A 27869-nucleotide genomic window follows, 5' to 3' on the forward strand; every position below is an offset into this window, starting at 1 on the left:
GGTTGTGCACTGAGAAGGATTCATTACAGTGTGCCTGAGGAAGAGCAGGACACTGATGAGATATGCATGAAAAATGCCATTCACTTTGCTGAATTTGCACTGCATGTTTGGAGCTTTAATCTGGGGGCACATTTGTTTACTGGCATACAAATGAAGATCTGCATGAAGCAATGCCTCAACACTGTGGTCGCAGCAGCTCACTTAATCACTTAAAAGCTTGAAGAAGCGGAGCATGCCAATGAGAGAGAGAGAGAGAGAGAGGGAGAACATGAAGCTGCTGTGCCTGAGGCCTTACAAATGCACTTTCTAATCTGACTTTTACTTAAATTCCATAGCTTTCATTTTTTGCTCTTGGTCCAAAAAGTTTGATTTCCAGTTTGGAGGGTAAAACAGGGCAATATACAGTATATTGATGCACATTAATTAACCAGCAGTACTAGAAGGAACCATTTAGCCTCATCTCACCTGGATTAAAGTCCTCCTGGAGCCGAAAAAATGAAGACAATACAGTGTATTTCATTCTATACAGTTATTTTTTTTTAATTTTTTTTTTTTAAATCTTGTCTGCACATGCTGTCAAAGGTCAACACCACAGGAAGTGCAATCATTATGAGACAGCAATGCATATTTTGTTATTGCAATAAAATACATTGATTTATTTTATTGCTTAATTGTGACCATCACCAGCCCTCCCTATGGAAGGGTAAGGGTAAGTACAGTTAAAATTATATAGAATAATGTTTGATTTAATTTGATTAGATCTTTATTGATCATGTAAATGGAAAGTTAAAAACAGTTTAAAATAAAATAAGATAAATTGACATCAAGAAATAAAACAGTATCTTGCATCTTCAAATTCTTACACATCTCAGTTTACATGAACACAATGTTATATAAAGAAGATATTTTTTTAGTTAATGTATTTGAAAGGCTACAAAAAGTAACATGAATTTGATAACACATGATCATGACCAACACATGCTAATTGCTCATTTTTTACCACACATAAAGCATGCATATTTAATCGGCACATTGCGGTTAAATGAATCTGTTCCCACACAATTAAAATCTCAATTTTCTTCCAGAATAGTGATTTTGTTAGTTTAGTTATCTTACCAGGGATTTAAAACTTAAGGAAGGAAGGTGGCCGAGTCATTGCACAATGTGATTTATTTTAGGTTAACAAATTGTTAAATCTTGATTTTATTTGTCATTAATCATCAAAAAGCTTCTGTAAAAAAAAGAAAACTATTTATTTCAATAGTTTTTTTAAAGCTACAGGGAGCCATTGCATAAGAGTCAAAGAGCCACATTAGGCTCCAGAGCCGCAGGTTGCAGACCCCTGACTTAGATCATTATGGTGCCTGCATGGACCATGTGAGATGACCTCAGGCCTGTTCTAACAGCACCACTAGTCACCAATGATCGTCTTGTTTACTTTCCTGGGTTCAAACTCATGAAGACAAATAGAGATATTTATTAGAGTTAAATACTGCTGTACTTCACAGGTTTTTGCACTTTATTAACCATGTTTGAATGTTTAATTTCCCTGAAACATTGTAATAAATGTGTTCAAGTGTCACGGGACAGATTTAGTAAAAGATGCAGGAGATTTGTTGTTTAGATTGTTATAAGAAAGGCTTTTTGTTTTTTTTTAAGCGAAAGTGGATTTTTGTTAAGTTACATAATAGTTAAATTGCACAAAATGTTACAGTTGTTAGGAAAACAGGAACATGATTATTAAAAATAATGAAAATTAAACAATTGCATACATTAATAAAAATAACATTTTCTACCTTATTAAATTACTGCTGGTCTTCCTTCATTACATTTCCCTCTAATTAAAATGTAACTGTAAAAATCTAGTATTTCAGAAGTGAATCTCTAACTGGTAGCCTTCAGATTATTCAATACCTTTGAAGTAGTTGGTGGACCCTGATTTAGACCATAATCCTTAGAAAATAACACCTTAATGAACACCTCTGCGTTGTTTTCAGTGTAATATAATGTGATAGGGCTTGACTGACTGAAAGGACTGAAACAGGTTTCCTAAGTAAAGCAGAGAAAAAATCCTCAACGAGTCACCAGCCATAACACAGAAACCTACACTTATACCTTCTACACACGCATCAGCATATTTCCAAAAACACATTTATGTGAAACGTCACATTATATTATATATTGACTTGATTTATGTACTGCTTTTGTCACCAGTTGAGTAATTCTGTAGCTTTTTACATGATCACCCACATTCACCTCTACTATACACACACATCAACAACAGAGCTGTAATATAGAGGTGCTAATAATCCTCCACTGAGTGCAACTCAAGGACACTTCCACACACAGACAGGTGTAGCCTGGAGAGCTTTTTTTATGGACACTGGGTCAAATGGTGACCTCTCACTGAAAAATGATTTGCTGTTTTTTGTTGTAAATTTTCCGACTGCCGTAAAGAATGTGAGCTGAAATGATTACCTCTGATGCTGTGATCTGATTTAATTTGACTCTTCATATAAGCACCCTTGAGTATGTATTCTCATTCTTAAAAAATAATTTAGATGTCAATCATTTCCTGTTTTACATAGATCATTTCTTGTTTTACATAGATCATTTCTTGTTTTACATAGATCATTTGCAATGGAAAGTATGTGAGATTTGTGGAAATCTGTGTGTGCAGGTGCACTCAATCTAGATAGTGTAAATGATGTTGTGTTGTGCTTATCACTGATGGACTACAGGGACAGTGTGCAGAAAAAGAGACAGAAGGTGAGATTAGTACAGACAAGAGATTACAGCGTATACGAGATAAGAAAGGGTGGGAGAATGTATAGCTTCACGGGTTGGCTGTGGTGCCAGACCAGGTTGTTTAAGTTTTCTTTCTTCATTCTGGAAGTATTTTCACACCAAGTTATAGCTTTCGATGTGTTTGTGTGAGTGTATTTTGTGCCTCTGCGTACATTATGGGCTTATGTGTGTGGATAGATGAAGAGCAGTACATAAAATTTGTCATTGTGTTTGATATAATGTCAACCTCCGTAATTATAACGGATGCCGAAAATGATTACCAGACTGTCAGGGCCATGAGTGAGGTGCAGCGTGTGTGTGTGTGGGTGCATGTTACTTCACGGATGTGTGCGCACCCTGGGGCATGGCAGAGCTACAGAGTGTGTTCTGTAATTATAAAGTCATTAGCAGGTGTCCAGAGGAGATATGAATATGAGTGTAATCTGTCCCCACCTGTGATCGAACGCTTGTCTCACACCAAATGTCAACCTGTCTCAGTCGGCACATTGAGAAAACTTGCAAATCCTCACTCTCAATAGATTGAGACCATATTGTTCTCCTACACTGGGACAGAGTCTTGAATTAGAAAACAGCTTGACTTAGTGGCATGAACCATTTGTTACGCTTCTTTCTCACTCTTTGTCAAATTAGTGCTTTTCTAAAGTTGCTTTTTTGAGGTTTAGAGATCTAATGACATTAACGCTGCTACCCCTGATAGATTTATATCAGACTACGTTCACACTGCAAATTAACAAATAAAATGTAATAAAACAACACAATTAACACTATGCATCTAATTGTATTGTTGTTGTTTTTTCTCCAGAATCTCTGTACCCCCGACGTGAACTGTTCACTTGATTGTGTGTACCGCAATTTCCAGGCTATAAAGTGCACTGTTTTATTTGCGGCATTATCATAATTTAGCAATTTTCTAAGAAAAATCCAGACAAATGCTGCAGCCTAACATAGGCCGCACTCTATTGGCTGACGAGGGTGCCCGTCAGACAACTCAGCCTATCAGAACGGGCAGGTAGGCGGGCTGCTGTACTCAAGTTAGGTTTTACGGAAATGTTCGCTTTTCAACTGATAAGTTACTTTTACTACATGAAGCCACATCCTCACTGCCGCACGTCTACATATCAGTCCATTTACAACTTTTTATGGTCGCTTTTTACTGGAACCAGACCGATACACCGCTTCGTCCGCTCTTCTTACCGTGAACTACTGCAGAGTGATCAGAGCGAGTCGGACTCTGAGTCAGAATACGGACGCGATTGCTTCTGAGCAAATCCGACGTGGTCATTAGGCAACTTCATGCTGTTATGCTACTGTTACAAACTGGCTGACGTTTTCCTTACATTAGCCTCAGAGTCCAGAGCACCGATCAATCCTGAACAAACCTAACTCTCTCTCTCTCTCTCTCTCTCTCTCTCTGACAACATTTCTCTGTGTCATTGCTATGACGAGGCAGTGTGCATCATGACAAAATGAGTGATCAGAATGATTCTGTGCGAGCAAGAGTGATTTAATGTTAACAATTTAATTGTTCCACCTGGTTTAATGTGATGGAGTTCAATTTTGTGGCGACATGAAGCTTGTAAAACCAGTAAAAATCCACAATTTAGCCGCGTCATTGTTTAAGCCGCAGGGTTCAAAGCGTGAGAAAAAAAAGTACCGGCTTATAGCCCGGAAATTATGCTATATGCCTGTTTATAGATGAATAAACAATAAAAAAGCAAGTTTAAAAAAACAACAAAAAACACACAATCTTAAACAACCGCATTTCTATACTTACATACAACAAACATACATACAAACTCGCCTGTTTTGCCTCTTGCCTCTGAAAAGTCACTTTCTGAGCAACTCTACACAAACAGGCTGATTTGCGGTCTACTTATGCATATTCATGATTGGGCGTGTCTATAGACGGGACACTGACTTTCTCCTTCCCGCACGGTGACATAGGGCCAGAGGACGGCCCGCCCTCCTCCCACCCACTCCGTAGCCGAGCTCATTCTGCTTTATAAACATGAGACAGAGCGTGGGGGTGGGGCGTTCGCCGGTACATACACAGACTGTAGAAAATACATACATAGCACTGCGCAAAGCACGCTGAAATGCTCACCTTCGTGGGCGTGTCTGTTTACATGTCAATCACGGCATAGAGCTTCCTGGAGGCGCGGCTTCTCCAGCTCAGTGCCACGTCAAATTTGTCATCAAAGTGGGAACGTGTCATCAAATTGGAGTGAGGTGTTTGGGCTCACCCTGCAGTAAGAAATGAGCAAATCATCCTCCAACTAATGATTGAGGGAATCAATGAAAAAAACACTTTAGGCATGTGTATGAAGCCCATATAGCACTTTTATCATGTTTAAAGCACAGAAAAGTTGATTTAGCGTAACATGGGCCCTTTAATCGACACATAATTGATGAACCCACCAACCTTTCTCCATCAAACCACATAATTTTAACTATTCTGATTACCCAAAAACTACAAATCAAAATTTACAAATCACCCTACAAGTCAACTTTCTAAAGCATTTTGTCTGATTTTTTTTCAATTTTTTTTTTCCTTTACATTTATTAAATCGTCAAGTATTTGTACAAACTTTCAAATCATTATCTTGTAAGTGATCATTGTCCTCTGAAACATACACTATGATTTTATCTCGTGAATCATTATTGAGGGAAGCAGCTTTAAGTATACAGCTTCAAAGGAACGAGTCACTTTTATAATAAAAAAAAAACACAATCTGACACATGGAGAATTGAAGCCCGATTGAAAGACAAAACAAGGTTATAGAGTACAGACGTTTGCCAGGCGCGACATCACAATAAGCAGACATGGGAGCCCTGACAAGGAGAATTAAGTCACATATAGTTTAGAGCAGAGACGTGGTTTCTATAGCAACAGCACGCGTCTAACCTCCACACCACTGGATTGCTAAATTTGAAATTGGTTAGTGGAGGCTGTGGAAGGAGGGATTTAGGGAGACGACGATAAGAGATGACAGGGAGGTGTAGGAAGACGAGGAAAAATAAAGCAAAGGGGAAAAGAGGAGGCTGATTTGGATAAGAGTATGAGGTAGAGGGAGGTAAGAGAAGATCGATTGACCTCCACGAGTGTCTCCTCCTCAGAATTTGTCGGTTCACTCAGAACGACAGATTTAATTTACTGATAGCGCTTTGTGTCAGTAAGAAATTCTCTGACTTTGTGTGATTTTGCATGATCTTGTGTAGAGCGAGTGTTTATTTTTGGTTTCTTTGCTTTCTAAAGCACAAATGGGCACATAAGCAAACATGTAAACTGGCAGAGTGCACAAGGCAGATAAATCGGTGTGTGATAATGGCTGGGCCTGTGTTGCATCAGACTAATGCTCAGTCCACAGCCTGAGCCCATTGAGACATGTGACCATACCACACTGCCCACGTGTAAAAGAAAACACAGTAAGTAAACAAGCTGAAGTTGTTTTCTGTGTGTTTTGTTTATGTAAAAATGCTGAAAAGTTTCCCCTCAGGTGTGGGTGAGAAACCTGGCTTTGATATACCTGAATAATGAGTTGTAATGCTGTAGGAGTCAGAGTACATATGGTAGAATGATGGCAGTGGTCTAAGCAGGTCTGGGCTTCTGATCAATCCCGCTGGCCAACACAATCTCGCTCTCTTTCTCTTTCTGCAGAGGCATGGCCTATTTATAGCCCTGTCTGTCCGTTCTCCACTGCACCCTCCACCACCACCACCACCATCATCATCACCATCATCATCACCACCCATTATCTTATTCTCACTACTTCCCTTCATATTATCCCATCCTCTTCTTTCTTACCTCCAAATCAACCCAGGTTACATCAGGAACAATATGTTCTTATCTTTCTCTCTTTCATTTCTGCATATAGGGTTTATTTGTGCGGGTGTGTGAGTGCCCACTTGTGCATGTGGGGTGTCACTTTATGTTTTGATCACAGTATTTTTCTTTAGATGGTTGTTTTGGGAGTAGAGTTAATAAGTGACATGCATATTAGCACTGGAGGCGCACCAGGAGCATGGTCGTGTAGCATCCACTTGTGCTTAAAGGATGAGAGCGAAAGATGAATGCTGACAGAGGGAGAATACTTATGGACAGTGGTGGGTAGTATTGTTACATTTACTCCGTTACATGTACTTGAGTATTTTTGTTTGGGATAAATTGTACTTTTAGGAGGAGTTATTTTGCAGAATACTTCTACTCTTACTTGAGTAAATTTGTGAGAAAATATATGTACTTTTACCCCATTACTTTGGGCTACATGCATGTTGTTACATTAATTTAGATAAATTCAGACGAGCTCAGACGCAGCTTTGGGCAGGACGGAGGTGTGGCCCCGCCCCTCCACGGCCCCGCTTCGCCTCTCTCTAGTTCAAGAAATACAGGTGTCTCCCTCATAAACATGGCCCCACATTCAGACCCTGTTTGTCTTTCAAATGTCATATAATGCACATCCTACTTTGTCAGCCCAAAATGGTAAAAATCTCGATTTTTAAGAATTCCACTTTAAATCTCAGAAAACTCAATGTTAAGTAGGCTGAAATGTTACTCATGATAGCAATGCTAACTCGCTAATATGGAGTGAGTTAACCTATATAGAGGTTTTGCAGCTGACGTCACAGGTCTTTGTTTATCAGCCATCTTGGACGGCATTTTGCTTGACGGCTTGGGCTCGTGGTACTTTTACTTGAGTACCGTTGTTGTTAACTCTACCCACCACTGCTTATAGACAGTTGTGTGTGTGTGTGTGTGTGTGTGAACTGTTGTTTGTTTGATAGGAGGGACAAATGAAAGAATTGAGCATGAGATGAAGTGACACATTTAGGTAGTTTGTGAGTTTGTGGTGCTGTCAGACTGACTAAGCCTGCACAGAAGGCCCCTCCCCCCCACCCCACTGTCTGTCTGTTGTTGTCTTTCATCAGACTATGACCACAGCTACTCCAAAGGATTGAAAGGCAGACACACTGGTGCCCTTGAGAGCGCATCCTTTGCCTGCCTCCTCATAATAATGAGACAGGCCACACGGATGCTGCTCCCTGCGTTCGCCCTCCCCTACCCCGGCCTCTACTCTAGATAAGGACATCAGTTCAGAGGACATTCAGAGGCTGACATCCTGCACACAAGGCTACAGAAAAAAAAAAGTAGAAACCTCTGAGAATATTGAGAACAAACACAAGTAACGGAGCGGTGTTTCCTCCTTTCCCTCCGTAGAGAGCTGTTTGTCTAGACTGAAGGGGATAATACTCCCAGAGAGGCTGATATTAGAGGTTTACTCTTCTTCTGCTTGACTTCACATTGCCTTTTGAGTTCATGACTACAGCAGCACTGAGCTGACAACAAGAACATGTGGCGACAGTGTTTGCAACACAAGTTCAAACATGTGCCACATCGATTGCATGTTCATCTAAAAAAAAAGAAAAAAAAAAAAGCCATTGATAGGATGCTTTTTAGAGCATCTGTCAGTATGTCTGCTGCTGGCCGCTCACCTGTTTCACATCACACTACTTCTCTCTTTGTTCTGTGATGCTGATTATATTCTCATGCTGAACAGTGTGAGTGAATATAACCATGACTCTCTCTCTCTGACTTACCACCACAGGTCGGGGCTGATATAGGTGCTGCTATATCTCTCATCACCTTTCCTTTCTTTTTTTTTTTTTTTTTTTTTTTTTTTTACTTCTTCTTCTCTGCACAGGAGAATGCCATTTCATACTACGATTCCAAAGCGGATTCAGACTATGTGAGTACAGTACGGACTGTCCCCCATTTCCCGTGTATGCCTGGTAACACCCAAAGCCCTTACCTCTCCACTTCCTGACTCCTACCAGAATTTTCCTGCAACCTCACCCCACCGACCCTTCCTTTTCCCTCGGCCTTATCAACGGTAATGCCCACCATAAACCCCCACCTTACCCCACTTTGTCGTCAATCGTGGATCCCCTAATTGTCTGTGTATGTCAAAGAGGTGACGTTGCTTTTGAATAGCTGTGTTTCCATTATCCTCGGAAATGCGCAAAATGTAAATGGCGCAAAAAAAATTGGGAATGAAAATATCTGAATTTCGAAAAAACACTGAAATGTCGCAAAGACGTTTCTACGCTTTCATGAGGAGGAATTTCAGACGTTTCGATATTGAAGTGTGTTGCAAAAGCGCTATGGAAACACGTCACAGAGTATGACGTACCTGGTCACATGACTCCGAGTAAACATGTCGCGGTGCGTGTAAACAGAAAAGGAGACCGAGACATTTCTTAGCATTATACTTAAAAATTATTACTGCCACATTAGACAGCAAATAACAGAATAATACAGAGTTTTATAAGGAGGGTTGGAGCGTCCATCTTCCTGCAGTGAAGTCTCGCAGGATGAGATTTCACGGTAATTATGAGGCTCCAGCCCAAAGCAAACTTCAATGGAAGCACGTTCAAAGCGAATTATACTTTGTTGACATTTAGAAATATCACTTCTATTTTGCAAAAAATCTGTAATGAAAACACAGCTATTGAGAAGAAACAAGCATTTCTACCACATTTACATGCCCTCAAAATTGCGAACTGTCGCCCATTCACGCCGGAGAAGGCCACTTACATCAAACCCCAAAAATGGGCTCATTCCTTTAAAGAGAAGTTCTGGCCCTCACCTTTTATGTGCAGCAGCTCCTCTTTAGGAAGAAGGAGGCTGAGGAGCCCCAACCTACTGATTGATTTAGTTACAAAAAGCAATGCAAGACCTACATTCATATCATCACAAAAAGATAAAAAAAAAAGGAGGTAGAGCAGCAATAAATCATGTTGTGATTTTTTTCTTTCTGCTTTCATGATTGATAACACTTTGCTTTAGGGGCTGCTGACATACATCTAATTGGAGTACATCGGTCATCACTAACATGCCACGCTGAGGGCAAATCTGTGACACATGTCGTAACCTCGACATCACCAACAACTATAAAGATTCAGATTTATTTGCAAAAGATGCATTGCGGGCATTCCTGAGCTAAAATCCTCTCCTGTGTCAATCTTGACGCCTTTTTTGAGGGTTATTTTACGCTGCCTTAGTAAAAGTCCTGCACTGTTAGCGATGTGGGACAAAAATTGGTTCAAACAAAGGTAAGTGATTAAAGGCACTAATAATTGTACTTTATATCATCATGTTGAGTTCTCTTGTTACTCTACCACTGATATTAAACGGTACCTGTATTGAAAATGTATATATCCTATGTGTATTACTAATAAAGAAAATATGTGCAAACTTATTTAAAAAACACACTTATTTATTTATTTGTGATTTGATAGGGGCGGTGCACATTAATGAACATTTATTTTAAAAACCATATGCGAAATGATGCCGGATTATAGCAAGCATTTGAATTCCCTAGGCAGGTAAAAAAAAAAAAGAAGCATAAAAATAGGAGGGGAAAAAAGACAAAAAAATCACAATTTAATTTATTTGATTTTCATCTTTATTTAGGTTTTTAGTGCTTTCCTCCACATTTTCTTTGAGCATAATGGCGGCCAACGTGTCACATGGACGAGCAAGTTTTTTCATCTCCTGTCTGCTCTGAAAATAACACAACAAATGGCAAGGCAAATGTGTTTGTGTAGCTCATTCCATACACTAGGCAACCCCATGTGTTTAGTATTTATATATGATTTACGTAAATCTAAAACTCAGTAAAGACACTCTTTAAAAGGTTTGTTGAACATCTTTTGCGGTCGTATTCATCAAATTAATGTTTAGAAGTTTTTAGTACGTTTAGGTATGTCAACACTGTGCGTCTTTTGTAAATATGCAGAGATGAAATTATAAAGAAAAATAAAGGACAGAAAGCTCATACACAATGATGTTAGTCACTGAAGACTGAATGTTTTATATTATACCTATTTGGCTAAAGGTGGGATTTAAGGAAGCATTTATTGAAAAATATGTCATTTTCTGGCCTTTTCAGCCGTTAATTAAACCTGGAGGATGGTTAAGATAGAATTACCAAATTAGCTGATGACTCGAGCAAAATGAGTGGTGAATGTGTGAAGAAAATGAACCGGTCTTTATTTAGCTCCTGATTAGGCTCTGCCTCGGTTAATTATGATTAGGCTCTGCTGATGGAAGTATTAAAAATTTGCATGACCAACATTGGCAGAATGAGTGTCATGCCTCACAATAATAATAATAATAAAAAAAAAAACACCTGGATCTCACTGTGATCACAGCTGAAAAGTCATCACGCCTCATCACGTTTCATGTTATTGGACCATTAAGCATATTTCATAATTTAATAAATCTACTGTAATTCAGAATGCTAAAAAAAAGAAGAGCTAATCTCACAGCTAATGTATCATATTTATATCATATTTGACATAATGCAATATCAAAAACATGAATTATCTATTTATCTTTATCCTGTGTTGTCTGATTTTTGATGCAGATTATATATCAGGACATTTGGATGATGTCTATATTTAGAGCAAAGCTTAATACAATGTGATATCTGATAACACAGTGTTTTAATCCTAAACCTCTCAATCCCTGACTGTACTCTATAAAAAAAAAAAAAAAGATTAAAGCGAAAGAAAAGTTAAGAGTAGGGCCCATTACGTTGATTGCAATCAATTTCTAGATTGCTCAGTCAATGCGAGGAGATGGATCCTCTTATACCTTGCGTACCTTTGCATCCATAAAACTACAGGCAAGGCATATTAGGGGGTAAGGCTACTGTCAGACGATTGGTACATGCACACGTAAATATCCATGTACAAACAAATAAAATGTGTAAATTTGCATATTATTTATTTGTGGTTTTTCTCCAGTTGAATTTGAATATAGTACAGACAATATTACTGTCAGTTTTTGTTTAAAAGTCAAGTTTCAAGTTTTACATGATAAAAAGAAACATTAAAACAATCTATAGGTTACATGGCTGATTTTGCTCTGTATTCCCCATTTGCGCAATATTTGCATTACACATCAGGCCTTTAAGCTTTTGACGTAGTTTATTAAAAACAACTTTAATTCACCAATGTAAATTTGCAAAGTTGTACTTTTTTTTCATTTGTTGTGTTTTTAACTACACAACTTGTACATATGCAGACCCTACTTGTGTATGCATATTTATCACACAACCTTTTGACAATAACTTTATCCCCTTAATGGTACGTCAGATATACACTATATACAGTAGGTACATAAGAAAACATGAACAACCTAAATGTTCTGTCCAACTGATATTATTTTTGTTAAAAAAGGTTTAAATTCATAAAAAGATTCCAAAAATGTTACTTTCTGTAAATAATTGTTATTCAAAGTGTCAAAATATCATGTGGTGTGACTGTCTAGCCATAACTACTGTTTTGAAAAAATCTTTAAAATTACTCTAAATCGATTCAATTGTATTTTCTGACTTATTTTCATTATATTATAGTCCAGTGTAAGATTTCAAAGTATTTCTATTTTTATTCCCATCATAATATCAATGCAAACCTTACCCGATAATGCCCATTTTATGAAATATAATGCGGTGAAACCTTTTTACATCATAGAACCATGCACTGTAGTGTTATATCAGATGCAGAGTATTCAAGTCAATCAAAGTAAACATGTAAATCAATATCAGATAGAGTTTGGATTTAAAGTTATTGGATCAAATCTAATTTACCCACAATGCTTTAACAAAGTGGTTATCATTGCAAATGCAAAAATGTAGACTTAATACACAATGAGTCAATTTCAGAGGGTGGCACTGTCTTTGGTGAATGAAATATAACCAGTGTTCTTTACTTTACTTTAAACAAGTAATCAGTTATAGTTACTCACTACTTGATCCAAAAAGTAACTGAGTTTGTAATTGAATTACTCTATCCTAAAAGTATCTCATTACCAAGGAAAGTAACTACTAAAAAAAAAAAAAAAAGAAAAGTTGCTAAATGTCAAAGAATTCAGATTTTTTAGATGCGTGTGTCGTGTGAGTTGTTTCATTAAATTCGAGTTGCTTACAACGGATGTCGACAAGTCTTCACTCCTGGATATAATGTACACTTCACATGTACGATCTGGTCTTTGACCACAATTAATTTAAAGTAGTGTTTGTATCGCTACCTTAAAAATGACAACTTTTCATTGGACTGCTCCACACTCTCTGCTGCTTCATCGAATAACGTAACGGCGTAAAAAGTAATTAGTTAGATTACCCCGTTACTGAAAAAAAAAAAAAACTCAGTTGCTTAACGGCGTTTAAAATAATAATAAAATAAAGCGCCGTAATTCCAAACATTGAATATGACTAATAGAATTACAGATGCATGTTGTTGCTAAGTGCAGCTATGACAGGCCATCAAAGAGGTATTCTATTTTAAATGTATAGTTTAAGCCTGTTGTCTGTGTATTGGCACAGACACACTATCATTATGAAGAATGAAGTAATAAGATGAAGCAGACAGCGAGTTACATTGTGCCATTTTTCACAATCAACACTCCGCTTATCTTGAGGGAACGAGCACAGATTGAACCTCATTGTTAAGATAACAAGCTTAAATGTCACTTTCTCTTGGACATGTGGCTCTTTTTTTTAATATTTTGATATTTTTTTTTTTTTTTTTTTAATGAAACACATTGTAAAATACACTATTATTGTGAACAAAAAGAGCTAGACAGTGATTAAGGGGTAATAGATCCTGTTTAAAGTTGAGGTGAATTTATCTGGAACAATATGTGTCATCACTGTAGGTAATAATGACTCTCTGTTTGGTGCCAGCTCTAATACCTGCTGCTGTTTACTGATGAAAGGAAAAAAAACTGGACCACCCAAATATAAAAGCAGGCTACATAATAGCTTTTTTTTCTTTATGTACTCACAGTTCTGTCAAATTTAACATCCAATTTAAAAGGATTATGTGCTGGGTGTAGAACGCTACAGGGTCCAGCTCAACTATTGTATGTTTTCTGCCTTGGTGTACCTTTTTAGATGTATGTATACTAAGCTTTTGTGTGTGTACGTCCACAGACGGAGGATGGAGAAGAGGAGATTCCACTGGAATTCTCATCCTCGTTGGAGCTGGAGTTTGTGGATGATCCCAATTTTAAAAACAAGGTCAACTACTCCTACAGTGCCGTCCAGATTCCCACAGACATATATAAAGGCTGTAAGTCATGCATTCTCATTTAATTTGCATCACATTGTGACCGATTGTGTCGTTTGTCATGCTGTTTATTCGGAAAAATGTAATCGCTTTAAAGATTCTAGCAATCTTTCGTCTCTGTGAGGTGAGGAGGCTCTCATCAAATGAGCAAAATCTAACCAAATTACCAAAAGATGACTAACTAACATAGGTGGAGTTTGAGATTCTTGCCAGGGGGGGGCAAAAGAAAAAATAGAAATAAAGATATAGACTCTCTCGTTGTAAATTCATGATAAAATCAGGCCACTTTTGGCTTAATTTTTTACATTACATGAACTGCTGGGCGCAGTGTCGCTTCACCATTTACATTGTGAAGAAGAATTGCGCAACAGAAGAAGAACCAACCTAAAGTCTCAAAAGTTTGAGGCCATTTCACTGAAAACTTATACTATTTAAAAGAACAACAAATTAATTGATGTATGTATTGTACAGTCACTGTGTTTTGTGGCACTTTAAATATTTGTATTTTATGTACATGATATTAAGAATTGTATTTTTTCGAATGAATTAATAAAAGTTCAACTAGGATTTGAACTCACGGCCTTCCATCCAAAACACTTAAAACATACTGATGAGACACAAGCAACTGAAAGCATTTCGAGGAAAACATATCGTCGTACATCGTCATAATACTTCCCATGATGGACAAAGGAAGTAAACACTGGTTGCATGGGAATACAAACTTTAAACCTTTATAACCAATAACTGGTAAAAAAAAAAACTATGATCGTTTTTCTAAACTACCTTTACAAATGAGTTTGACAGATACTAGGCTAGTCAAATTTACCATAAAAAACAAGTAGTTTTATGTTTAAAGTGTAAGGACAACCCTAGGTTTTTGCTGATCTGACACCAGGAGGAAATTTTAAAAAAGGCCTTGATTATGGGCATTGCTCTGAGAGTAGTTAAGACACGCCCAGTCACAGGAGCCCCGCCCTCACAGCGCTGCACAGTTCTGTATGTTGATGATGATGATGAGTTTATTTGTCATTGCACATGTTACAAAGCAACAGAGCAACAACATTACATTTCAGTTTCATCTCGTCCAAGAAAACATGAAAAGACAATCACACGTAACGTTTATACCATAGGAGCACAGGAGCGGGAGAACTGCGGTTCGTCACAAGGGCGCCGCCCCTTATTTAGATCAGAATTGGCATAACAACAATGGGTACGAAGAAGAAAAACCAAACTAGGCCCATTGTAGACAGGGGTATGGAGCTGTCAATCAATGCTCATTGAGGGCTGTGAGAGGAGGAAACCTTGTCCCTCCTCCCATCTTTTGTAGGAGGGGCGGGGCCAACAGTTATGGTTATTGATGTCACTGATTCAAAAAGATGTCACTGATCTCATCTCAGCCAATAGCTAAATTAAAGTGCAATAGCGCCGTTCAACCCATAGAGGGCATTAACACTGACATATTACAACTAAAATGCTAAATTTAAATACTTAGAATAAAATGTGAAAAGTGTAACTAGGATCAATAAGCTATTTTACATCATACCTAATCATATATGTATTTAGTAGAAAAATGTAGTTTTAGGGTGTACTTACACTTTAATGTTATCTAAAAAGCCTTTCCCACCAGTTTGAAATGTTACATGCATTTATATTTTTATCCCAATACGTGGACACGATCAGCCCTCCCATTGGACTCGGCCTTTCCTGTCTGGCACTGTGTGTGAGGCCCTGCAGCCATAACACCTTCCTTAGTCTCCACCTGTCAAATGGACAAAAGAGAACACATGTACTTTCTGGGACTCTGATCTCACTTGTCATGTTCCTTCTGTTATCCACATCTAACCTTTTGGGCAATCTTTGAAAAGTCGGGAAAATGCGCATGTGCAGACGGACAGAAGTCACTGTGGTAACTTCTATATCCGTTGGTATTGTCTAGTAGTTGCTTTGCCATCTTTGTGGAACAGGGATTGCGTGGCACCTGTCTGTGTCGTGTCTCTAGACAAATCTTGTCACAATTATATGCCTTGCTTAAGCCAGAGAGGTCAAAGGCTACAGCAAGCTCACAATAGAGCAATCAGGCCTGCACATTGATCCCGGGGCCATTTTGAAGCAGCTTTAGCTCTTCTGTCTGTCTGAACATAGGAGTCATGGATTAAAGGCCTCTTGATTAATCTCCAGTCTGGATAAGTGTTTGTTTCTTTCCTCTGTTGGTGGCAAACGTTTGCTGCTGCTGATGTTGAGGTAGCTCTCATCATCATCACACAGTCTGCTGTTCAGATTGGGGGGGGGGGGGACCAATATCATTATGAACCTGTGTGCATGCTTTTGTTTGTTTTTCTTGTTCTTGATAAATAAGCGGAATGGCATGCTGCTACACAAGCATAAATTCATTCTAAAATGTACTCTGGGCCCAAAACAAAAGAATAATATATTTAGATACATTTATGAATGTTTTCAGTCTCTTAGGTCATTTTTAATAACTTAACTTCATTAACTTAGGGGGTCTTTTTGGAACGCTCAAATTGTGTTAAGAAGACACAATTATGTCCAACATTTTTTTTTTTAAAAAAAAGGACTTTCCTGTATCACAGAGTCGAACCCTGCCTAAAGACAGATAACAAAGCTACATCGTGAGAAGGAGAAGAAACAGGTATGAATAAATGTCCATGGTTAATTACAAGGCATTTTCCTTCCATCGATAAACAACTTTAATTTTTAACTTGAAAAATCCACAACCTTAGAGGAAACCAGTGTTAACAATCGTATACTTTCAATCACATGTGTAATTACTGCGGTGTAACTTGAAGTTTTGCATTGTTACTTTTGTCTGTCATAGTTAAAACGAAAGTATCACATGAGTGGGATAAAAGTTACTCCATGATATACAGTGGGATTTGTTAAAAAAACCAATCTTTTGAAGAAAGTGTTGCACAGATGATGAAGGGAACCTGCTTCGATAGGGAACAGGGCTGCATTCCAACCTGTAGAGAGGGCTTCGTCTATGAGGTCTTGGTACTTCAGCTTCTTAAGTTTGTGGGCTACTGAAAGTCTTTCTTCCCACTTGACAGTAAATGGTCGTGTTACTTTTTATCCCAATTTTATATTTTATTTAGCAGACGTTTTTGTCCAGAATGCTTAACATCATGAGCAAGAATTTAGACTGGAGGAAAAACCCTTAGTAAGTGCAACAAAGTGCTTCAAGTTTGATTGGCCACAGCAGGTACTGCCATCTAGTATTAGACTACATTACTTCCATACCAGTTCTCCCCAAATATTAGTGAATAAATTATCTTAATTATTTGGAAAAGGGATTGACGATCAATGACCATTTATGGGATAGTTAATTTAGAATGTAGTTGAGTTAACTGATTCTTAAGAGGTCTTAGTCTACTGCAGTAGATCATATGTGGCTTCAGAATGAGCAGAAATAAGCTGCAGGAGTGGATAGAGTCACTCCAGTAGAAGGACACACACACACACACACACACACACACACACACACACACACACACACACACACACACACACACACACACACACACACACACACACACACACACACAAACAATTGTCAGATGATGAAGAGCCTGGGCGTCTGTTGATTAGTGTGTGTACTCTGCGTAGTCAAGGTTGTGCTCTGTGGTTTGGGAACAATAATGCACTGAATAAATTGAGTGTTTCCCAGAAAGTAGCTGCTTGAATTTCCAGTTACATCTCGATGGGAGACTGACCGGTACATTAGGAAGTACTTTGATTTCTTTCTTTTTGAATTTTATGATCTTTCAACAGTCAGTGTAAAGCAAATTCAGCCATTTTCTCCTAAATTAATTAAATAGGTCATAAATGTATTCCTTTAAAAAAGCCATTCAACCATTTAGAATTTAATTGCGCAGCTAGGCTTCACAAACGGTGTTTCATATTTCTGTGTTCAGGATTTAATGTCAGAAACCATAGCTGCGTTACATAATGGAGCCATCGTTAGCATAAACCCGACCCTGCTGCTGAAGCACACCAAACTTCCGCGGCCTCTAGCAGGTGCAGTTCTGACTCTACCCGGGGGATGACATCTTGTTTGGTCCGATCTGAGCATTTTTTAATTTTCCCTAAGTTTTTTGGTGTTTCACACTGCTCTCACTCATAGGGTTAGGGTTAATACATGGAGCATGTATTAACCTGCACATGGGCGTGGTTCCAGCACCTCTAACTGACATGCCCCCAGCATTTAAAAACAGAGAGAAATGCTTGTTTTTTCATGATTTTGAGACCAAATTTTATATAATTAGTGATTTTTTTTTTTTCATCTTTCAAATTTGGCTCAGTGGTCAATGACACGTTTCTGTGGTGTGACGAACTCATAACACAAATTTATTTCTGCTTTTCACGGACTTTAAGGATGTTGATTGTTTTGATTTGTCTGCTTGATCTCATGTCATTTTATTGTGGCATAGAATCAGTCCCCGACTGTTACAAACCATTTTAAAATCCATTATCCCAGTCCTGATTTCTGCCTTAAAAATATCTCATTAGCTTAACATTAGTGCTGTTACCTTTTGAACGTTGGTGCTTATGAGGAAAAAAAATGGACATGTCAACAGGAACAGGTTCTTTTGTCAGGTTATTGTTATTATCTCCAAAATAAAATGTTTGGTTGGGCTGAATATTGGTACAGAATGGTTTCTGTAAATACAAACTGTATTATAGATTCAGTCACTTGTTGGCTATTTAAAGCAGTATTTTCTTGATAATACATGACACTAAGCCGGATTGGTTCATCGCATATACACTAAAATGTGTTGAAAATATGCAAGCCTGTAAATTCACTGTATTTCAAAGCGCAGTGATTGTCATGTATTAATAGTTTGACAATGCAATAGGAAAACTGCTTTCAATGCCCTTTTCAGTAAATGTAATGTTTAAATCCGCTGTTCGTGTCCGGTGGCCTGATGTGGTGTTTTTAGCTTACTGTTGTAGAGAGAGAGTGGGTTATCAGAAATGTATTTCTGCAACTGGCCAGCTGTGTGTGCAGATGAGAGAGCGAAGCTTTAATATTTAGCAGTGAGTGATTATCCACACACCAAATCCACAAGCACAAAAAATGAGAGAAAAAAACCCAGCTGTCGATGTCATCATTTATCTATTTGTCTATGATTGTAGGCGCCATTGGCTTGACATTATTAGGGTGGTTTTTAACCATCATAAGTGCACCATTATAGAGTTGTTGTTTTTGGGTTTTGTTTTGTTTTGTTTTTGCTGCCAATGGCTTCTACGGTTCTAACTAGGATGTCAAATGAAGTATATGCCATTAGAAATACTGTACATCTAGGAAAATGTATGTGTAAATAAAGGTAGACACTTGGAAAAGTTATGTTAAATACTGTAAGTACAGAGTGTACATTGTTTACAAACCCATTGTTTAACATATGGATTAAAAATATGCCTTTTCAGAGTTTCTGTTATGTTGAGAGGTATAGAGCACTGATATATCCTACCCAAGTAGAAGTACTGTTACATGATTGAAATTGCGCACAAGTACAAGTGCAAGTGAGTCATACATAAAATACTCAAGTACAAGTAAAAAGCAGTTAAATTAGATAATACCTAAAGTCAAAATGACTTGTTATTTTCAACCCCAATGTTTATTGTTGGTAATACATTTTGCCACGATTCCCTTCCGTACAGTAAATATCTCATGTTTAAACTTAAAAAGGAAGAGACCAAATCTTGTACAGTTGGATTATTTTTTTTCCAAAAAGGCATTTGTATAAAATATGTTTCTCAAATTATACAATTCTTGTGAGTAACACAAGAAAGTGGCTGTGCTTTAATCAGAAATGGCACGACTAAGAACATATGGATTATGTTCAATGTGAAAATGACCATGAAATGGAAATAAAATATAATATAACAATCACAAATCACTGTAATTTACTCAGTAACGGTTGGGTGTAGAAATGTAGTCAATTACTTCTTTTAAAATGTACTTAAAGTTGATATCCAGAGTTTCTGAGAAATCTATGTTTATGTATCATTCTTTTGAAATATGAAAAATACCTAACTAGTCTTTTACTAAGGTCTGCTGCTGGTGGTCATTCATGTACATTAATGTATATAAGTCCCTCCTTAGTCCTATAGACCCCTATACAAATGGAAACCATCGCCAATAGGCTTTGACTTCCTGTCTTTGAGTCTGTCAATCAAAGTGAATGCGGAACTGTGCATAGAAACAAGGCCGTGCGTCACAACAGTAAACGGTAAATATGATTTTGACTCTTACCTGACCCATAGACCTATATCAATGCGACCTGATGTGACCTTGTTATGTTCCGTGATGCGCGTGCTAAAAAGTAGAGGCGTGGCTTCTGGTAAATTGGTAGAGGCAGTGGGAGGAAGTGAGGCTGTTTAGGGCGGGACATCGAGACGTTTGTCAGAAACTCCGGATATCAGCTTTAACTGATGTGAGTACATGTAATCAGTTACTTTCACCTCTGGTTATGCTTAAACTTCAATCCACAATCATATAGACGTAAAACCTGGATGGCCTGAAGGACAAATATTGTGCATATATATATTGTTTTAATAATTGTAATGTCACCACGGTTGTACACAACAGATGTAAGTCACAAAATGCTGCATTTGTTATTGTAAAGGAATACGTTCTAAGTTTAGTTGAGTATACCTTGTTTTTCCTTTTGCTCGCTGCAGGTTTCCTCCAGTTGAGGTTTTGACGTTTTCCTGTGAACCAACTTACACCATGCTGGAAATCAGCTCAGCTTCTCTTTACATCAAACCAGATTTAAATGTGTTGAAAGAAAGTATGAGTGGTTTAGGAGGGAAAAGAGAGAGAGGGAGAAAAAGGGAGATGGTATACTAAAAAACATGAAGTGGTTTAAACACTGAAAGCTGTAATACTTCAGTAATTCTCTCATCCCCCTCAACTATTCAACTCCTCCAGCGTGTGCCCATTGAAGAGGCACTATCATTTACCCGCACACTAATTAGAACAGTCAGCACAGAACACTCCACTTCACTCACCACCAGGTTCACAAATTACATTTGTTATTTACTGCGCCTATTTTTAAAATATATATACTTAAAAAGTAATCGGACGAGTTCATGGTGAGATATCTGCTCTTTGTTTCGCTCTGCATATAAAATATACCTGAACACTAAATAATAACAACATTCGTATTTAGGAATGTAAAGATTAATCATGAGGCAGTTAAAAATCGATTCAAAGGTGTCATGGTTCACATCAATACTCTGTTACTCGTTACATCCCTGTTCTTATTTCATACCAGTGCCTTTAATATAAGAGCAAATATTAAAAACAACAGGACTTTATTGCAAAACAGGACATTTGTAACCTATTCAAAATCAGTTTTTAGGCTTTTGTTTGTCTGTCTGATGTGGACAAACCGTTTGGAAAATAAATCCTGAATCCAATCAAACCTTCGCATAACATTGTTTATGAAAACATTGAAAAAGTGTAAAAAAATGTTCTTTCACATCAGAAACTTTTCTGAAACTAATCCGACGCCACTGCTGTTTAACCCTCCTGTTGTCCTCATTTTCTGTATACACCCTGTGTCCTCCGGGTCAAAATGACCCGTCTTCACTAAACCCCCAATACAAGCAGCTTAACTGAATTTACACACCAAATTTCATCTTGCTTGAAGAAACAACACCACACAATGTGTGAATACCTGAGTTTTCCCTCTTCACTTGTATTTCTATAGCTTAAGAAAAAAAAAAAATGTGCAAAAAGGAGTTTTGAATGCATTTTTATTCATCCCAAAGACTCATTTTCTTTCTTTTACTTTCTCCAGTGAACAATTTAAGACAATGTACAATACAAAAATATGAAAAATAACATAACTCATTCAACTAATTATCACATGTAGGGCAGTCTGCAAGTGCACAGCCTTTGCAGATATATTTCTTACACCTGCAGCACACAGTATGTGTTTTACAGTCCTTCTTTTGAGGGCAGAACTGACATCTCTTCCTCTTACTTGCCCTAGCTAGGGAAGTGGCTGTGGTAGCTGGATCCTCAGGTTGATCAGGAGCTCCTGCACTCTGAATAGCTTTCACAACTGCTGCTGAGGCTTCTGTGCGGGGGACATGCTTCCTTCTTTCAATGAGTGGAATTACAAGTGCCTTTCCTAGTTGCTCCAGGAACACCCTCCTCTTGTTCTGCTTACGAGACATCCAGGTCGGGTTGATCTCTCTCCAAATCAGAAAGGCATTGTAGGAGGAAACATCAATGATGTTGTGGAAGATGACCAGGGGCCAGCGGGCAGTCATCCTTCTGCAGCTGTATGTTCCAATCACCTTATCTAGGTTGTCCACACCTCCTTTGTTGCGGTTGTAGTCTAGGATGATGACTGGCTTCCTGTCCTCACGATCGCTAATGTCACCCTCTGCGTGCAGTGTGCTCAGAAGAACTACATTCTTGTTTTTCTTTGGTAGGTAAGAAACTAGAGTGGTGGTGGGCGTGAAGGCAAACTTTGTTGAGAAGACCTCTCTCTCCTTTGATGCAACCAGTGCAGGTGGGAGTTCAGGCTTGTTCTTTCGAGCTGTACCAACCATGGTGATCTTCCTCTTCAGGAGCTGCTGTCCGAGTTCATAAGAGGTGAAGAAATTGTCACATGTCACATTGTGACCCCTCAGTCCCTCTGTCACATCAAGCACAACTCGCATCCCCTGGTTCTTCTCTGGGCATCCACTGGTCGGCTTCCCGGTATAAACTTGCATTTTCCAAGCATAGCTTGATTTGGCATCGCAAGCCACCCATGACTTGATTCCATAGGCCTGCTAAGTAGGCCTGCAGGTCAGTCTCATCCATCTTTTTCCAGCTGTCTCCATATTTGTCGTCTCCAGGATTATTTTTTCTATTGCAGGTGTGATAAACAGGTAGAGATAATGTCATGGGCATGACAAACGGCATACCTTGTAGGTCCTTGGGTCATCTTTATGACGTTTTGTTCTGCATGCCTGCCGTGTTGGTCATATGCTGCTGAGGACCATGTTATTTTGCCATTTTTTGAAAGGAAAGTCTCTCTTTTAGCTTCAGGGTTTTCTTCTTCTGAAGGTGATTCATCATGCTCTGGGTTATATTCCTCCCCATCTTCTTCTTCTGATACATCTTCCACTTCCTCTTCTGAATTAGAGTTGTCTTGCTGGACATCTGAAAAACTCAGCTCTAGAGCCTCTCCAACGTTAAAACGCACACTCATGGCTTCAGCACAGACAGAATTCGGGGTCGTGTCATCTGCAGCACCTTTATAACCTCTGGAAATCCACAGAAAAAGAGCTCTGCAGTCTGCGAGAACGCCTTTGTGTTGTTTTCGTCTGCTACTGTCTTGTTCACGTTTACTACTAATTGATCTGAGACTGATCAAAGCTGTCCGCGAGAAGCCCACCTGATTTGTCTTCTTTACTTCTGCTACTGATTGATCTGAGACACAACTAAACATTGTAACATTCTGTAGTGTGTAAATAACTCTGTGACCTTGATTTCAACTCTTTTTGCCTCACGGGTCATTTTGACCCGAAGACCACCTTTGTACCTTTTTTTGTACAGCTTACATGGAAATGTGAATAAAAGCAGCATTTCACTTTTTCTACTGTTGATGCCAATCTAGGAAAAGTCATAAAATTTCAAGTTAAAAAAATATCGTTTAGGGGATTTTTTTTTGGCTTTTAACACAGTGGCGGGTCATTTTGACCCGAGGACAACAGGAGGGTTAATACAGTCGCCACAGTTGGAACAAATGTTGTTTTAGACTTTTATTACTTTTATTTATTAATTGCTAATAAATAAAATGTTTCTCCTGTTTTGAATGATCGACCTACAATTTAGCAATATTAGAATTTTTAGTTGTTTTGTTTTTAGTTAACTAGCATTATGAATCTGTTTTAAAGGGTACCTGTAGTGAAAATGTATATAACAAAAATGTGTTCAATGTATTACCAATAGAGATGTAACGATTAATCGTAAAAATCGATTCATAGGTATCACAATTCACATCGATGCTCTGAAAATTGAATCGCAGTACTTTTTTTAAACAGCGGAGGGCGCTATATATCCTTCTCGTCTAAAAGTGTAGGGAGCGGGTGGAATCTGCTACTACTTTCTTTCTGGCCGCCATCTACCTTAAACATGTTCATAAATGATTCATTACCCCTTTAGCAGTGAAAGAATATCTGTAATATTACGTGAATATCTGTAAAAGTCACGTTTTTCTATTAGCTCTGTCTGCTAGCATAGCATCTCTTCTTCACTGCAAGGATATCTGCATGCCAACCGACCACTGGGTTACCAGCGCCCTCTGCTGGTCCAAACTAATATCTGACAAGGCAAAGCAAATTTATTTGAATAGCTCATTTCATACACAAGGCAACTCATTGTGCTTTACATGATAAAACATTCAATTGTTTAAAATCAATAAGGGCATTTTAAATCATCAGTAAAATCAATTGAAATCATCAACAAACACATTACATCAACAACATGACCAAAAATCTCTCTCTCAATCATACGCAGTAGAGGAAAAAAAGTGCCTTTAACTTAGATTTAAATATGTTCACATTGGATGCTGACATAAATACTGTGCAGACTGTTTTTTTTTTTTGTTTTGTTTTTTTTTTTAAAGTCCAATTGTTAAGGCACAAAATACATTTTCAGTTGCACTTTTAAAAAGAAAAGGAACTATTATGTAGTTTTGCATTGTTTACTATAGAGCCAGAATTTAAATTAATACGCTTCTTCTTCATTTGTATTATTCCTTTATTTATTTCATTCAAGATTTAATTTTTAGTAGCCAGACGGTATAAAATTGCTCTAAAATGTCCTTTTAATGTGTTTTTTTTTTTATTATTAAAAGGTGTTTATTAATAGTAGTGACACATTAAACAATGTTTATGTTATCTACATTATTATTTACATTATTTCACTACAGGTACTATTCAAGCACTGGAAATGAATATAAGCAGTGTCTAGAAATGTCAACAAACTAAAGCTGCTGAATATCAGAGTAACTGAGAAAACATTGGTTTTACACATTTAAATGTAACAAAAGCTTTTCTTGTTTATTACCTAAAAGGGTTATATTAACCCCCTCTCTCTCTCTCTCTTCGTCTCTGTTTCTGGTTTACGTGTGAGATTAGTAAATTATATTGTCAGTATTAATCCACTAAGTCTTTAGTGTTTTCTAGCCTGTCTGCTTGACTAATGTCACCTCTCTGTCAACACAAATAAGACTACACCACTGCCACTAATTCACTCTGCTTAAAAGGTAGAATATGTAAAAAGCTTAACAGCAATGACAGCGTTAATAGGTCTCTTCAAAGACACTCAGCTAATGAGCTTGGCTCAATTACCATTATGGATTTCTTCCGAGGGATTCATGCGTTGTTTCTTTCCCATGATGTATGTTTGTTGGAGGGAAAGCAGGCAATCGTTTCAGTGATGTTGAATTAATACAGGGCAGAAGGCCCAGATCAGCGTGTGGATAGCTCTTTATCTCCAGTGCATTGGCGTGAATAATGTCCGTTACGTGTGCACGGGGGTGGGGTTGCAGGGTAAAGATGATTGTGGGTGGGTTGAGTGGAGCTGACGAATGATCTCGTGTGGAGATGCTCCATAAATCCAGCTCATAATTGTTCTCCCACTTGGTGTGCAGTCTTGCTCCACAAAAGGGGGGCAAAGCCAAAGGTGCTCTAAATGTCAGGGGGGAAGCGCAGGCTGATGAATTACCTCTAGAGATATCACAGAGAGCTGCATTTCATGTGAAAGATGGGACCGGCGCAGCGCCCCCCGGTCCTGTCTCCCTGTGTGAGCACATTTCCCCCCTGGGGAAATTTGTCTTTTTATCAACTGTCCAGAGAAGTCACCACATATCCTAACCAAATAAATCAAAGAGAATTAGTTCACTGTTGTTCTTTTATCTCAGATGTACTCGCTCTTTTTCTGCATGGATCATTTTCAGACGTGTGTTAACGCCTTACAGAGGTAAAAGTAAGGGATTACAAGTACTCACATTACTGAAATTGAGTTGCATTTATGGGTACTTGTACTTTTTTGAGTCTGTTTCTAAATCAGTATGTTCACTTGTACTTAAGTAGTAACTAAACCCCAAACCCACTTTTTAATATTGAATACATATGTATTTGGGTATTAAGCAATGCTGTTAATTCATCCTGGTCCAACTTTTAACATTTTTGTAAAAGTATTTTAATTTAGTATTTTTGTTGTAAAATGTCAGAGTGACTGCCCTCTATGGGTTGAATCCCAGCTATTACAATTGATTTTTTCTATTGGCTAAGAACAATATCTTGTGACGTTTTAGGACCATCTTACATCACAAACAAGCACTGTTTGCCCCGCCCTTTTTATAAAAACTAGCACCTGTGGGCTCTACAATCTGTGGTGAATTGGTTTGACTGAGAGAAGAGTGAATTGAGGTATATTGAGTAATGACTAGCTAGTTAACATAGCATAGATTGTTCATTGGAGATTTTGTAATAGAGACTGGGCGTGTCCTAACTGCTCCAGGAGCCCCGTCCATAATTAAGACATTTTTTTGCATTTCCCTCCTAGTGGCAGGTCAGGAGAAAGCAGGGGTTTAGTTACTCTTTAAGTACATTATAAAAGAAGTCATTTGTTACATTTCTACACCCAACCGGAACTGAGTAAATGATTATTTCTTGATTTAAAATTATCAATGGACATTGTGAAACTTCAAAAATCGCAGACAACAATCAAATGCATCACATCATAGCTGACCAACCAGATCAAATGTAATGCACCACGCCAAAACAGCACTTAATGCTGGTTATTTTCTCAGTTTGAGTTCATAAGTGTAGCTATACTTTTTTTAAATTTTGAATTGAATTAGTTGGTGTAATTTTATTTTCTTAAGAGTTGTTTGTTTTAACAAATATTTTATTTTGTACAGATGCCTTTGTGAAAAATAAATTAAGTTACAATTGTGCAAGACTTGTTTTTTTTTTCCTTTTTAAGTTTAAGAATGAGATGTTTACTGTATGCAAGGGAACCATGGCAAGATTTATGACAAAAAAAAAAAAACATGGAGGGTGAAAGTAACCAGTAACTTTTACTTTGAGTAATATTTAATTTAGCTACTTTTTACTTGTACTTGAGTATTTTATGTATAACTTACTTGTACTTCTACTTGAGTAGGATATATCAGTACTCTTTACACCTCTGTCGCCATAGTTACGTGTGTATTTCTTAAAATATATATACAAATTTTTAAATCTAAGTGTATACTGACACAAAAAAGAATCAGATGCCCACGCCAAAAATAATTCAACCTATATTTCCATTGATTAGGAAGCCTAACAATGTAAACAATAGATGGGAAAGAAATTAGATGATAAATATTTGTCTTTAGTGTATTTTACAGCTGAATTAGGACCCATTATCATAAGAGATGCTAACAGAAAGCTAACACAATTGTGATTAATTGTAATTGAACTTTAGTAATTAAGAATGTAATTATAATAGATTTTCTGAGGATATAAATAATTGCAATTAGATTGTAGTAGGGAAAAAATGCTAGTCACTGTAATTGTTATTGATCTGTAAGTGAACATTGGTAATTGAAAACGTAATTGTAACTGAAAAATGTAATTGACCCCAACCCTGGTTGCAATTAAAAAATCATATTAGCACTATTGCATCTAAACATGAGATGGACAGAAGTTTGTGAGGAGCAGTGATGTGGCGTGAGCACTAGCGTAGGGTAGGCAGGGCGTTGCAAATTGAGACCACCAATGTCAACATCAATGACAATTCCATATGTTTCTGCTGGCAAGTGTTAATCTAACAAAATAAACATCGTAAAACACCATTAAAGAAACATAAACAATTATTTAATATAGCCTCCATACTCTCCCAACAA

The 27869-nt window shown here is 37.7% G+C and overlaps 1 protein-coding gene across 3 annotated transcripts in view; it reads left to right on the forward strand.

Moving 5' to 3' along the window:
• cacna2d2a (calcium channel, voltage-dependent, alpha 2/delta subunit 2a) overlaps positions 1 to 27869 on the forward strand; it is a 236788-nt gene that overhangs the window by 129570 nt on the left and 79349 nt on the right. For all 3 annotated transcript variants that reach the window (XM_028447748.1, XM_028447747.1, XM_028447746.1), the window contains exons 5-6: positions 8508 to 8552; positions 13806 to 13944. In XM_028447748.1, coding sequence (XP_028303549.1) covers positions 8508 to 8552; positions 13806 to 13944 — 184 coding nt within the window. The remainder of the gene's footprint in view (positions 1 to 8507; positions 8553 to 13805; positions 13945 to 27869) is intronic.

This window comes from Gouania willdenowi, chromosome 5 (assembly GCF_900634775.1).
Source record: "Gouania willdenowi chromosome 5, fGouWil2.1, whole genome shotgun sequence".
Classification (NCBI taxonomy): Eukaryota; Metazoa; Chordata; class Actinopteri; order Blenniiformes; family Gobiesocidae; genus Gouania; species Gouania willdenowi.